Here is a 15,641-nt window from a genome sequence, read left to right on the forward strand (position 1 = left end):
CATTCGACCGCCAAAGGGGTCGAAACCCACATGTTGAGAACCGCTGCTTTAATAGCTCGCATTTACATGGATATTTTTGAAAGCTTTGTTTTTTTCATTGTCACAAAAAATGAACCTCTGATGCATAAGTAAGCCCTAGAACAGCGGTTCTCAACCTGTGGGTCACGACCCCTTTGGGGGTCGAATGACTCACAGGGGTCGCCTAAGACCATCAGAAAACACATATGTAATTGCATATTGTTTTTGTGATTAATCACTATGCTTTAATTATGTTCAATTTGTAACAATGAAAATACATCCTGCATATCAGATATTTACATTACGATTCATAACAGTAACAACATTACAGTTATGAAGTAGCAACGAAAATAATTTTATGGTTGGGGGTCACCACAACATGAGGAACTGTATTAAAGGATCGAGGCATTAGGAAGGTTGAGAACCACTGCCCTAGAAGAAGAGTTTAATATATTGACAGATAAAAACACAGCACACTCTGAAGAAATGTATTGTGGACATACACACACACACCATAAAAATGTTTTCAATTTCATTTGGTGTTAAGATACATCATTCGGAACTGCACATGGAATGTTTATGGCAGGATGCAGATGTGCCTGAATGAATGAAACCGTTCTTGTGCTGTGCCTCTCAGCTCCGCCCAGGCTCCCAGCATCTGGAAGTTGTGGCCATGCTGAATGAGGTAAAATGATTCCAGATTTGAGGGACAGTATGAGGCCTTTTACACAAAGTTTATGTAATATTAATTAAGTTTGCAGCTAACTAATGTAGTACTCTTAGAGGTTTCTGTGAGGTAAATCCTCATAAGGAACTTCTAACGTGAAGAGAAAGAGTTTTCTCCTAGCCCCAGAAACCTTTTCTTTCTTTCTTTTTAAAGATGGCCTAACATAAATTCACCCTGTTTGTACACATTGAAATCTTTTCTCATTTCATTGTGGAAAATACCTACTGCAGAGCCCCCTTTCCAATCTGGTTCTGGGGAAGCATTTAATTCCATGTCATGGGAGGAGTGCTTCATGTGGATAAAGAGTGGTGAAAATGCTATCAAAGTGACATGATTGAAAGAGAGAGTAATATGAATTCTAAAACAAGACAGTTTTCTTTGACTTCATTGCAGACTTAAGGAAGAGGCGGTGTGAACCAGCACCCTGCAAGCAGAAGCAGCCAGAGCTCTGGGGCAGCGCCGCTGGGTAGCTGCTCACCAGGATCTCTCACTCCATCATTCCACGGGAATGGTGCTAGCTCCCCTTTCTCTTCCTGCTGCCTTTGGGGTCAGGCCCTGAAGCTGAGCATGCCCACAAGTGTTGCCTCTTTTCAGCCACTTCTACAGGCTCCCAGTGTTTCTCAAGAGCAAATTTCACCAACTCTGGTTGGCCTTCCACGTCTGCCAATGTAAGTGGGGTCTCCCAGTTAAATACCTTCACAGCATCCATGGGTTTTCTTCGTGGTTACCATGGCTGTCTGTAAACATGCCTCTACTGTGTGCTTACCAGTCAGGGCTGCTGCTCCTAGCACCTGGAGCCTGGCACAGAGAAGGTGCCAGTACATCCTTGTGACAAGAAGTGAACTCTGGTGTTTGAGGAAGACTGCTTTCCCTTTGCCAGCCTTGTCCAGGCAGAGTTCTCCAAGTTTCATTTTCATCTGTTTCCTTTGTACTTTTTCATTCCCTATCTCTGTCCTTTTCTTCTTCCCAGGTTCATTTGTAACAACCTTATTGTTTTTCTTGTTTTTGTTTTTTTCTTTCCCATGTTGCTCTAGAAGGAAACAGATGGGTAGAGAATTTTAGATGAATACTGCATATCACATTGCCATTGCTGAGATCATTTCAGAATTTTCTAAAATTACCCTTCATGGTTACATGGCCAGGGAGAAAATACCCTGGGTTTTGAGAATTGGGATGCTGTGGCCAGGTTTATATATGATTAAAGAGACAAAGACTCACCAGTATAAAGCTGCTGGAGTTTTTTTCAGCAAAGAGAATAGAGTTAATAAATAGTGCCCACCTGGAGTCATGCTCCTTCTTCTGTGTGTGTGTTTCTTGTCATTGTAGCTAAATGTTCTGTCTGGGAGAGCTTGTCTCCCTTTAGACACTCACAATTGCAGCTACCTTGGAGCTGCCAACAGGAGATTACTTGGCCTAGAAAAGAACAATATTAATATCATGAGGTTATTTTTTCCTCTCCCTTTAAAAAAATGTGGGCAAACATGTCAGAAAGGCAATGTCATTCCTTGAGTACATGAAAGGTATTCTAGGTATTATTGCCTGCTGGCTACATTTGAGTATCTTATCCCCAGCTCTCTGGAAAATGTAGTGCATATGGACTGGGCTGTTTCAGAGAGGCAATTGGAATGTCAACATTGTTAAGCCCACCAGTTGGATATGGAGCCATCTCTAGTATTGACAGCACAAGCTGAGCTAGATTCAAAGGCAGGCACACATTGGCACGGAACCTGGTAACAAGTGGTATGCCAGAGCAATCTGATTGTCCCAGGGATGTTCATAGCAATTTGACTCCAAGTCAACTACCCTGTTCTCCCACCCTCATCTCCACTTGCCCAGGTGCAAAGCTGCAGTATGTCACATATCAGTCCAGGCATGTGATTTCTTCCACAGCTTGCTCCACCCCAACTGAGCTGAGGCAAAGAGGGGGCTCCATGGGAGGGGGTCCCCAGTGGCTCTGTTCTGACCCTTGGGCTCCCAGAGCTAGTGCACTGTGTCACGTGGAGGTGGCCAAGCGCCATCATGTTCCCAGGTTCTCTAGAAATTGCCTCTGCTGACTCAGACCGCCCTGCAGTGCAAAGGAGTGATGGGGAACTGGCTCCTGGCGCCTACATGCTGGTGCTCAGAAAGATACAGGCTTGTCTGGTGCGTGGTGCTGCCCCTCCGGCCTTCATAGCGCCCACTTCTGCCAAGCCTTCAAATGCCTAGAAGTTGGAGAACTATGACCAAAACAACTCAGTGTGGAGTTTTGTAGGAAGGCGTGAGCCAGTATAGGTAAAGTATCTAGAAATTGTAATTGTAGCTAAGAGCAATGTTTGCAATGTCCTGCCTCCCAGGTCAAAGTGGCAGAGAAAATTCTTCCATAAGCCGGCTTGGCCTCTGGGGTTGGTAGCCAGCCTGGCTCCGCTGACTGCAGGCTTCCAGACCCAGCACTGATGGAGACCGGGCTACTTCTCTGAGCTTATTTCTCTATCATTATTTCTCTCCTAAGGCATCCTACTGCTCTTTTCTTGTGCACTTTCTCCCTGACAGTCACAACTTGCCAGTGATAGTAGCTCCTGGGAGCAGTTCTAGTGTGTCCACACTTGCAGCGGAGAGGTGAGCTCTTCGCCAGGGTGCTCTGGAGCATCATTTAATGCTGCGTGCTGTCTGGACCCTGGTTCTCTTGAAAAACACTCCCCTCCCACATTTCAGCGTCTGAGCCGGGGTGGGATTCAATCTGGCTGGCCTGTCAGGACCTGAGTGAGGTCTTCTGCTGCTGCTGTCAAGCCCATGGAGGAGAAAAACAAGTCCTTCTGCCCAACTCTGGCAGCTGGGCTCCTGAGAACTGCAGCTGCCACTCATGTCCTGAATGAAGGATGGTGACCACTCACTCACCTGTGCAGTCACACCTCCAGAAATGCACAAGCTGCCCTTTCTTTTTGTGTACTTGCACCTGCTCATTGAGGCATTTCACTGGAGCTTAGGATGGCACTTGTTTTAAAGGGATTATCAGTCCCAGGTGCTTCTTGCAGTCTTGCAAAGGAAGCCTGCTGAGTCACCTCCAATGTCCCAGTACTGTGGCCAGAGCTGGCATTTCATGATGTTTCTGATGCAGGAGGCCACTTACAGCTCAATCCTTAGTCCTTCCTGAAGGGATCTGATAGCCTGTTAGGAAGTAGGTAAGTAGTTGCCTTCTGGGACCGAGCCTGTCATTTCACTGATTTCGCCTCCTCTGTATTATAGAGAAAATACTTGGCCTCTTAAGTCAGACAGAGCTAGGTCTGAAAGCTGAACTTGCCATTTTGACACTGACCTTGGATAACTTACATAACCTCTCTGAGTCTCTAAGTCTGCTTTTTATTTTTTCTCATGGAAATGAAAATTATGCTTAATTCACAGGGTTGTTGGAAGGTAGGTGAGCTCACTGTATAGCAGAGTGTTCAATAAATTTCTCCATTTAGACATCCTCTTTGGAAATAAGTGTCATTTCAAGGGTTCCTATAACACAATTAGCGCTTCCTAATGATGACAAGGATGGACAGGAGTCAAGTGAAGAGGGTCAAAGGGGAGAGGTGGCATCTCACAGGGAATGGCAACAGCAGGAAAGACATGGATTTTCCCACCCAACAGCATCCCCTTGGGTCAGGCCTTTCAGGGAAAACTATCATATATCTAGTTTTCTTTTTTGCAATCAGTTCTAAGGTACACAATTTTTCTCATAGTTTAATATCTCCAAATTTTGAATTGATTTGATAATTTATGGTATTTACAATTATTTTTTGTGTGGTATATGAAACAAAAACACATCTTATAATTGATGACATCTTAGTTTTGATAAATATGCTAATACCTTTTGGAACAACTATAGTTTTAGGAGTCTGGGGCCTTCGCTGGGATCTCATTATAGCTACACTGCCCCAAACAGTAGCCGCTAGTTACTCATGGGTTTTGAACACTTAAAATGTGGCTAAATTGTGATGTGCTGTAGTGCAAAAGACCAGGTTCTGAAGATTTAGTATGGAAAAATAAGTTTGAAACAAAGTATCTTCTTAGTATTTTTATTGATTACAGGTTGAAAGGATAATATTTTGGGTCTATTGGGTTAAATAAACTATATTAGTAAAATTGATTTAATCTGTTCCCTTTTACTTTTTAAGGTACTACTAGAAACTTAATTTCAATATGCAACTCTCTTTGCGTCCTCCTGGACAGTGCTTTCTAATTAGCAAAGACCTCAGGGACTGTCTATTGTTACCACCCTGAAGAACCTGGATGGACTTCGACCCAAAATCTGATTAACATGCTGAGATCAATGCCCCTACATATGAAGAGGATATGAAAAGAGTCACCACTCACAGAATAGGACTTTCTGGTGAGAGCAATAGATCCTAAGCAGGTCCAAAAACAGCTTAAGAGAGGAGGGAAAGGGGACTTCGCTTGGGGCTCTCATGGTGGTTGGGGGCAGGACTGGGTGTGGGGTCCTTTGTGCTGAGCCAGGGGACACTCCCTGAGGGAATACCTGGGCTTTCTTTCCAGGTTTCTCAGACAAGGGGCAGTTCCAATGGTGACTCAGACACATAAAGGGAAGGTGACTTGCCCAAAGCACATAGCCTGTTAGTGACAGGCTGTGCTGGCACTAGATGCCCAGTTTCTGGAGACCAGAATCATTTCTTCTCTTTTTCAGCACCTCATGGAAACTATCTTAGATGGCAAGAAACTTCTGTGTCCAGGCCGCGGCCTCCTCATCATGGATCTGTTAGGAACGAGGGATGCCGGAGACAGTAGTCAGATGAAGACCAGCCACCTTGCACTTGTACCTTTCTTTTGCTGGGGCAGCTCGGGCCATTGGCTGATGGTTGCTAAAATGTTGGTTCAGGAAAGTGACTTGAAAAGTAAATACTAACTCAACATAAAATTAAAAGGAAATGAAGAGTCTGAAAAAAAAATCAAACAAAAGGAAAAACCAAAAGACATACAGGTTGATGAAAACAGAATGGGCATTGTGGACTCACTTTTTGTTCTTGACATGAAAGTCTCTTTGAATTGAACCAGGAAGCTCTCACATCTACATTTCACTTGAGGATTAAAAACTTCAGGAGAGGGACAGTGATCCAGTTGCAGTGCAGAGCTTAACTGCTTTACTCTGCAAAGGAAGTAACCCCACTGGGGTTTGCTTTCACACTTCTAAGAGGGTTGCTGTGGGAAGCATGCATTGTGGAACCCCAAGTACTTAAAACACACTTGGGAGGGGATTGCTTTTAAAATCAGAATCTTTGTCTTGTTCTTGGCTTCTCTGAAGTGTTAGTAGTTTAGTGTTTTCTGTTTATTGTACCCCACAAAGGTAAATCTGAATTTGTTTTGATTTTTCTGATTTTCTTCCACCCTGGAAATAGAGCAGCCTTTTCAGTGGAAATGATGTTGGATAAAGTCTCAGTTAATTACCAATTCCAGATGACACTGACTGAGCCCTGGAGCACACCTTATCTGCTGCCTTCCAGGAAGACAAAGGATAGAAGGAGTTAAGTGAGAACCAGATACAAAGCTCCTCCTATGGCATGGCTGACCAAGAGAAGTTCATAAATATTTGTGGTGAAGGGACACAAGGCATATAAAAGGGGGAAATTTGTTACTTATATTTAGTTTTGAGCTGTGTTTTGCTTGGTACTATCTTTTGAATATAAGGGATTTTATCATTAAACAGTATCAACATATATCAAGAATGTATTCTGTACCAAGCCTGGTTACCCCAGCCTATTTCCCATTTGTGATATGGTTTCTATTGATTCTATTATTTACTCTCTGAAGGGCTTTTTTTTTTTTCTTGAAGAGGAGCACTCTCTACTACCTACCTTTCCTCTGATATTCAATTTATCAATGTTTTGGATTTGTGAAATGTCGTAAGTGTTTCCCTCCACATCCTGCGTGGTTCAGGGTTCGGGTCTGGAAGAGGAGCCGCACAACAAATGAAAAAGAAAAGACAGGAGATAATTTGGGAATATTGGGGGACCAGGCGAGCAAGTCCAACTCAAGAGGAAGGACTTCCACTGTGCTCAGGCCTCACCAAGCTTTTTAGAGTGAGAGGTAAACAAGGTAGTGGTTACCATAGTTACACAGTTTTTGTGAGTTTCACTTGTTTTGACCATGGTTACACTTCCTGCACTTCCTCAGCCCATTAGCTTCCCAGATAAGATCTAGGGAGTGCTATAAGGTCAAGCCTAATTATGCTAAGAGGACTGTGCCCTCTAAGCTGGAACTTGTTTGTGACTTTGCCAACAGGTCAGTCTGAGGCTTAACCCTATATCAGTTTCCCACATCAAAATAATAGACATTTCTTCAATCACTAAATAATTACTTTTCCTCTAAATATTTACACATGATTTAACACACTAATAAGTAAAACTTTAGGAGATTGAAGAGCTATTCCCCCCAAACTTAGAAACTTATTTAATTAAACTCTTGAGCAGTTAATTTTCCCAAGTCCAATGTATCAGAGTCTCCTAATGATCTAAACACACTAAGCAGGAGGGAAGACACACCAAGTATCACAGCAATTGTGATGTTATTCTTACTGTAGTGATGTCTGGGCCTTACTGTTTCTAGGCTTCTGCCTTGAAAAGCAACACATTGCTCATCCGGGCCACATCCAGGATTTATCTCTTCCTCTTCTCTAGACCAATAACTAGAGTTAAGTCACAATATAACCTGGTCAGAAAGGGGAGAAAAGGGAGCAGCAATCTCTAGCCAACATGTCGAAAATGGGGAAAGTATGAGTGGGATGCTGGACTAAGTAGGGGTGGCATTGAAGGGAAAATATAATGTTGGTTAAAGGAGAGTTTATTGATATGGAAACACTCTTACAGGATACATGGTTTAACACCTTGGTAAAGACTCTTGGAGATGATGCTAACATGAGGCTAGCACACTGCTCTTGGAAGCTTGGAGAAAGTGATGGTCTACACCAGGATTGGGCCTAAACTGGCAGTTGGACATCCCCCGAGGGGTCCCGGATTGAAGAGGGTGCAGGTTGGGCTGAGGGGACCCTCCCCCCCTCCCGTGCACAAATTTCGTGCACTGGGCCTCTAGTACTAAATAAGGCTAAAAATTCTAACCCAACTAACTATTTTCCCTGGGAAAGTCAGAAGGACTGTGCATTTAAGAAAGAATAAGGGATGAGCTGGTAAGAAGGACATTATTGAGAAGTTCAGTGGTGGTTGTGTTCTGAAGGCCAGGATGTTACAGTACTGATGTCAGTGATAGCAATGGGGACGATATGACCCAGGTGGTGATACTTAACTATCAGAAGCAAGAGTTATTATAATTCATGGTAAGGTCAAGGTGGCAGCTGGAAGCCCTGACCCACTGGGAGCTACGAAAATGGTTAGTAAAATGTAGCATCCCTCCAGGTAAGATAGATGGGGAGCCAACAAAAGATTGCTCAGTTTATACAATCAAAAGATATCAGCCCTGAAATGCATGGCTAAGTTAGATGCAGTGTCATCCTATACACCAGAAGGTAGTGGGTTCAATTCCTGTTCAGGGCACATACCCAGGTTGCGTGTTTGCTCCCCTGTTGGGGGTGCAGGAGGCAACTGATCAATGTTTCTCTTTCACATCAATGTTTCTCTGTCTCTCTCTCACTTTCCCTCTTCTCTCTCTCCCTCTCCCCCTCCCTTCCTTTCTGAGACCAATAAAAAACATTACATGTAAAAAAAATATCAGGAGGTTGAGCAAACTACCCAATAACAATTTATGATGTCCCTTGTCCAGTTTCCAGACCTGAGACAGTTTTTGCTCATGGAACCTGTCAAGTGAAGGGGATGCAGACTCCTCAGGAGGAAGGGCCCTGCAGCAACATGGCAGTGAATGTGATAACAGTTCCCCCAATGGCCTCCCATGGTTTACTCAGTTAACTGTACATTGGCTAAAGGGGAATACCCAAACATTTCAAAGATTATTTGCAGCAGAATATGAGTTGACATTAATACCTGGGACCCCTCCCTCTTAGATAGCCTAGGTCCAACTCACAGAGCACACTGAGTTCATGGACTCATCCAGAGGTCATTTCCCTGGAACAGACATCCCTGGTGGTTTTCAGAACTGCCATATTTATTTCTTGGCCTGTAAGCTAAGTGATATTGTAGTGGAAAGAGCCAAATGGAAGACTTTGGAACTGCTCTTCTCCCAATGGCCAAATAGGCAGCTGCTTTGGTAGCCCTCAATGAGCTATCTCTCAATATTCACACCTTTGTATAGTGCTTTCCAACATTGACTCTGAGCTTGGCAAAATGGATTTGAATAGGCAAGAGCAAGCAAAGACTAGATAAGAGTTTGCACACAGGGCCTTGTCTTCTTGGAATGCTTGCTTTTGGGATCCAGGTGCCGTATAAAGAAGCTCTAGGTAGCTATATGAAGAGACTACATGGAAAGACAGGTCCCAGCCTCCCATCCATCTCTGCTAAGATGCCAGCTACCTGAATAAAGCTATCTTGGACATTCCCTCCCTATCTGCCATCTGACTGCATCTGCATGAGAGTCTCCAAGCAAGATCAACAGAAGACTGGTCCAATTAAGCTCCTGTTAACTCACAGAACAGTGCTGACTAATACAATGGTTGCTGTTTTAAGCCACCCAACATTTTGTGATAATTTGTTATTCAGCAACAAGTTACTTAAACAATTGTAAATAAAAAACAACACAGCATCCTGAGGGGAATAGCAGAGATTAGTGTAACCGATAAATACTTAAACCTTCTCACAGGGCAGACTTTTGAGTACATTTATGGAAGAAGAAATGGTTCAAGTTAAGAATCTGAATGGACTCCTAGGCAATGGTGAATGGCTATACTGGCTGGTCAAAACTGGCAGGAGAAAGATTAGAAGGCTGGGGCAAAGAGGTCTGGGAAAAAGGCATGTGGATGGATCTATGGGAGTGGCTGTAAAGTGTATGCTGTAGGTATTGGAGAACATTTCACTTCTGTGTTCCAACTAGCTTAACTCTATGCTATATATGGGAACTATTATTCCTAAATTTAACTTCTCTCTCATTTTCTGAGCTTGTTTTTGTCCTGATGTATACCTTCCTAGGAGCAGGTAGGTCATTATATGTGTAAGGATTAAATGACTTTCCTGTGATGAGAAATTCCCAAACCTCCCTTGCTGTGCTCTGGGGTAGTGTTCAGATGATTGTACCATAAGTAATGATCTTTTCCTATTGGTTTGAATGCTAAGGTTTGTGTATACTGTTTACAAGAGCTGCTACATACATTATAATTAATCTTTAACTTTGTAACCTGAATCTTAATCCAGGAAATATGTTCAGAGATGGCCAGGATCACATTGAAATTTATATTACTTGAGGTAGAACATCTTATACTTCCTTTATTAAGAAACTTGAGTAGATACTTGGTTTTGTCTTTAACTTGGTTAAGATACTTGGCTGTCTTCCCAGTTAAGAATAACATGCTTTCTTAGAGAATACACTTACTCACAGGGATGCTGCCCTGGCAGCCATGTTTGTACTACCTGATTGTGCCTCTCTGGCCACAGTTGAATGGACCAATGGTGCACTGATCCAAGCTGGACCAAACAGATTTTTTCCTCCTAGGAATTTGGAGTTGAGAATATGACCCAGTAAGTCTCGGCTGCTCTTTTGAAGGAGCTGGGACATGTTCACCTTCTGCTCAGACATGCATGGAGAAGCATCAAAGTCTAGTCTTCAGGGGGAAAAGGAGCAGATATTCAGAGCTTTCCACTTGTTGGCTCCTACTCCCCTGATACCACCTTCCTCACTCCTCTATTTGTATACACTGTCCTCCCAACCCTCTTAAGCCAACTTGAGGGTTTTTTTTTTGTTATTTATAACCAAAGAGATTTAACTAACAGAGGCCTTTCGCTGGAACATACTACTGGTACCTGTAGGTTGCTGCACAACTTTTCCTTTCTTTCTCCCACCGTACTTTCCTCCCTGCCTCCTTCCTTCTTTTTCTCTCTCTTCCTTAATTTCTCTTAATTCCACCCCCTCCCAAGACTGCGTTATGATTGTGCATTCAAGTTATAGAGAATCTGTGTTTTAACGCAAAGCCACTTTCTTGCCAGGAAACCCATAGCTATAAACACTCAGCTTTGAAGTGTAAATTAAACTGAAGGGTGTACCTCCCAGAATATAGTTTACAATCTATTAGCTGAAGAAAAAAACAAGGTCATTGTTCTTCCCTAAAGGCAGCCTCCTCTTAGTTAAGTATGTAGGTCTAGTTCAATTTGCTTGATTGTCAACAGCTCCTTTCACTGGGAAGGGAATAACAAGCACTCAGAAGACAAAGGAAAACCAAAGGGGGTTGTGACCTTTCACATGAGTTTCTTTATCCTCCTTCAAGATTCTTTAATATAGAAGAAAAGAGACTTGACAGTCCCCTCATCTGTTATTCAAGGAGAGTTAAAATGCAATGCATTTGTTTAAATATACTTGGTAAATCTCCACTCAGATTCAAGTATTCTTGCTTCTCATGGCAAAGGGAAAATAATAAAAACTTGGAAATAGTGCACATTTTTAGAAATAGGAGAATGATTGGATAAACTATGATACATCCACATTTTAGAAAGTTGAGTGTTTATTCAAAAGAATGATTTAAAGTGACATGTATTTACCTTCCTCACAAATAAGTCTCTCTCTTTCCATAATTTTTAGCTGGGCACATAGCTCCAGGGTAAAGACTACATTTCCCAGCTTTCCTTGCAGCAAGGTATAGCCATGTGACCAGATCCTGGTTAATGAGATATAAGGCTAAAAAGGAGGGGTGGGGTATATTCTTTCTTCTTTCTTTTCTCCATTTTACTTTCTGTAACATGGCTATGATGGCAAACTAAGTTAGGCCAGGTGGATGAGGGCTACTGCTTGGGGAGAGTGGGCAACAAAATGGAAAATCTTGGATGCTTGGCTCATTGTGTGGAGTAGAGTTCTAGAAGGCCACCTGACCATCTACCTATGGACTGCTAAGTCATGTAGAAAGAAACTTTAGCCTTCTTAATTTGGATCTCTCTTACCTGTAGCTAGACTTATAACCCAATAATACCTATTTTAGGGGGCAAAAGAATTCAGTGGTAGAGTGGATGTTTATAATATATCATTTAAAAATATCTCTGAAGGAATTTTCTATATATATAGTATATCGGAAGATATATGACAAGCTTCTAACTTTGATTTCCTAAGAGGTATGGTGAGGGGAAAGTGTTTACACTTTTCTTCTAAAAATCTTTTTTCTTTTTAACATATAACAATCAAAAAGTTTTTTAATTTATAGAAAAACACTTATTTCAAGTCTTCCTGAAGTAGGAGTAACTAACGTGATGGTGCTTACGTAAGCCATGCAGTTAAACACTTTGGGGGTAAAAGTTCCCGAGCAGAAGCCCAGACTGTTGCTCTGCCATGGCAGGGTGCTATATCTGCCGAGAGATTTATGTTTGTGGGTCATTCCTACAAACTTGTTTCTGGATAGAGGCCCTGCTAGCTCTTTTATGTGGTTGGGTAAATGTTGTTGGGAAGATGGATTATTTTTATTAAAAAACAAAGAGGAACTGTTGTGTTTTGCTCAAAATTTTCTCTTGATTTGCTTCCACTGTGGAGCAATTGTGGGAAGAAATGGACAGAATGAGAGAGGGAAATAATAAGCTGTGGGAAGACATTTCCCTAGTGACTTCTCATTGGCTGACACCTGGCCAAAGTTCAAGGAGAGAAGGGGTGTCAGATAACTGACTTTACTCCCCAGAATGTAGACAGTAACATCACCCACAGGATGTGGTGACATTTACACATTTGCTGATATGGAAATAAAACTCCAGAAAACAGAGGCTTCAGAACCAGCAAAGGCTTTCAAATGCCCTTTCTGAGCAATTTGTTCAGAAAAAAAATCTTTTTTTGTAATTTACCAAACTTCTTCATTTCTCTAAGGAAAGAATGAATGCCACAAGATCATAGTTAGACAAAAGTTAAAACTTCACTATTTAAGAGCTAATTAAAATTTTCCACTTGAGCAAGAAAAAGGAAAACCAATAGCTTCCTTTGTTTTTTCAGCTCTTAGTAAAACGGAAAAAATAATCACTGAGAAGGGAAGGGTATGGCAATATACACTTGGAAAGACATATTTTCCAGGGCCCAAATAAAAGTATTATAACATATTAAATAAATTCTGAATGGTATCATTAATTTGACATAAATGGAGGTGTCTGGAATAGTAGAAAGAATATGAAATGTGGAAGCAGGCAGGTGTGGACTCAAATCCTTGATTTTTCCAGGGCTTCAAGACCATGGTATTCACTTACATCAGAAAGTGAGATATGAGACCACCATGCAGGAATTGCAAGGAAGTGTTCAAAACCAGTCTCTTATTCCCTCAGCCATTAAAAATATAAAAGGGTTGAATAGAAATTAGAAGAAAATTTTTGTTTAGAAAGGTGGAAGATTTTTATTTTACTTCAGGTCTTTTTCTTTTACTTTAGGTCTTCACTGGGGCCACCAGTGGGTTTGACATGTGTCCCCATGTTTGGATGCTTGAGTCATGCCTGAGGCATAGAAGGGTAAAGGACTGCTGTTGCTTTACTTTGCTGAGAAAGGATAGGAGTGAAAAGGTGCTGCAAAGGGTCTTACTTTCACTTCCCAAGTTGATCGGGACAAAGAATATATTTCTGTTTTAGCAGAGGTTGCCATGAGTGTGAGAAAACTGACGAGGGTTGTCTTAGATGTTAACCAGGAAGGCTGCTGGAAGGCAAAGTGGACCCAGCAGAAAGTCTGTGGGGGTATGCTGGGCCCACTTATATGGGAAAAATCCAGTGTTAGGAGGAGTCTCTGAAGAACCCACAAGAATGCCCTTGAAATAGTTGTGTATGACTGCCAGTCCTGGGAAGCACTGGTGTTAATGGCACTGACTGGCAGGTGGGGCATAATGTCTAAACAAGACTCACAGGGTCCCACATTCCAATGCTTACGAACTCACAGCTTATTGTAGGAAGTGGGTAAAGCAGCACCAGCATTACCTCAAGGATACACCTCTCAGCCCCAAGGCTGCATCACATCTAAGGGCAGGGAAGGGGCACAAACTCTAGCTGTCTTCCTCCTGCAGGAACCACTGTTGTACACCTGGGAGCCAGGCAGCCCAGAGCAGAGCCTTGGCTGGGGATTCCATACTCTATACCTCAGGTAGGTGTATCCTTACTATGTGACTAGTCCCAGCGGTGAAACTTGTTGGGGGGTCTCATGAAGACCAGGTGCAAATCATTCTCACTGTTACCAATAAACAGTGCTGATGAGCTGGTACAAATTACCCCCATCTGGACACATGGTTCTCAGGTGACACTATTAATCATGCCTTTTGGTGCCATTTCTTATTTGAGCAGATCAGTGCAGATACATTCCAGGATTGCTGGAATTAACCTTCATAGCGCACCAACTTGTGAAGTATCTGTCTCCTGAGGATGTTTCTGCCCCTTAGCTCTCCCTACACTTTAAGCCTAGAAGATGGAGAGGCCCTAGAGAGTGGAGGAGGATAGAAGCTCATGGTGAAGACACAGAGGAGTTGATCACACCTATTTCCTTTTCAAAGCATGTCTGACAGAAAAAAGAGTTAATTATAAATGCAGTTGAATTCTGTGACTAGTACACAGGACTAGATATTTTAATTTTGACCTGAGACTGTTTGCATAACTACTAGTAGCTGGAAAAAATATATATTTTTTGGTGATGATTGACCATAAAACCACAAGACTTGCCTTAAATTTTATCTAGTTGGCAGGGGAAAAATTAGCCCCACAGAATGGATTTGAATAGGTTGGAGAAAATGATCAAATCATTTGTTAATTATATCACAGGACTTTGATTTTCTTAATGTATAGCTTATATAAAAATATCAAAGAGTGACTGAGCCGCAGCCAAGGACTCAGCAACCTCTCCCTTGAGCCCCCCTCGCTTCCCGACGCTCCGTCCCCCCTGCCCGCCTTCTCCCTGCCTCAGCCTTCCGCAGGCCATTTCCACCGAGGAAAAGGAATCATATCGTATGTCCGCTATCCAGAACCTCCACTCTTTCGACCCCTTTGCTGATGCAAGTAAGGGTGATGACCTGCTTCCCGCTGGCACTGAGGATTATATCCATATAAGAATTCAACAGAGAAACGGCAGGAAGACCCTTACTACTGTCCAAGGGATCGCTGATGATTACGATAAAAAGAAACTAGTGAAGGCCTTTAAGAAGAAATTTGCCTGCAATGGTACTGTAATTGAGCATCCAGAATATGGAGAAGTAATTCAACTGCAGGGTGACCAGCGCAAGAACATATGCCAGTTCCTTGTCGAGATTGGACTGGCTAAGGACGACCAGCTGAAGGTTCATGGGTTTTAAGTGCTTTTGGCTCACAGAAGCTTAAGTGAGGATTTCTTTGCAATGAGTAGAATTTCCCTCCTGTCCCTTGTCACAAGTTTAAAAACCTCACAGCTTGTATAATGTAACCATTTGGGGTCTGCTTTTAACTTGGACTAGTGTAACTCCTTCATGCAATAAACTGAAAAGAAAAAAAAAAGAATATCAAAGGTGAAATTGAACAAATGCTCAGGAATGTCCAAGAAAAATTAGAGAAGTTACAAACCTAACTAGAAATGAACACTGGTATCTTTTTGCTTTCTTTTATTTTTTATTTTTAAATATATCTTTATTGATTTTAGAGAGGAAGGGAAAGGGAAAAATAGATAGAAACATCAATGATGAAAGGGAATCCTTGGGCGGCTGCCTCCTGCACACCTCCCTACTGGGGATTGAACCTGCAACCTGGGCTTGTGCCTTGACCAAGAATCAAACCATGACCTCCTGGTTCATAGGTCGACACTCAACCATTGAGCCACCGTGGTCGAGCCCTTTCTGCTTTTTTTTTTTTAAGAA

General features: G+C 42.3%; 1 protein-coding gene and 1 pseudogene across 1 annotated transcript; one reads left to right on the forward strand and one right to left on the reverse strand.

Annotated features, from left to right (window-relative positions):
- The window catches only part of LOC102442433, a 51,452-nt pseudogene extending 49,579 nt beyond the window's left edge, over positions 1 to 1,873 (reverse strand).
- A 12,863-nt stretch (positions 1,874 to 14,736) lies between these two features.
- On the forward strand, positions 14,737 to 15,276 carry LOC102424054 (eukaryotic translation initiation factor 1). The gene has a single exon (XM_006085781.3). It carries the CDS (start codon positions 14,766 to 14,768, stop codon positions 15,105 to 15,107), a length of 342 nt encoding a protein of 113 aa, XP_006085843.1. The 5' UTR covers positions 14,737 to 14,765; the 3' UTR covers positions 15,108 to 15,276.
- The last annotated feature ends 365 nt before the right edge of the window (positions 15,277 to 15,641 follow it).

This window comes from Myotis lucifugus, unplaced genomic scaffold (assembly GCF_000147115.1).
Source record: "Myotis lucifugus unplaced genomic scaffold, Myoluc2.0 scaffold_21, whole genome shotgun sequence".
Classification (NCBI taxonomy): domain Eukaryota; kingdom Metazoa; phylum Chordata; class Mammalia; order Chiroptera; family Vespertilionidae; genus Myotis; species Myotis lucifugus.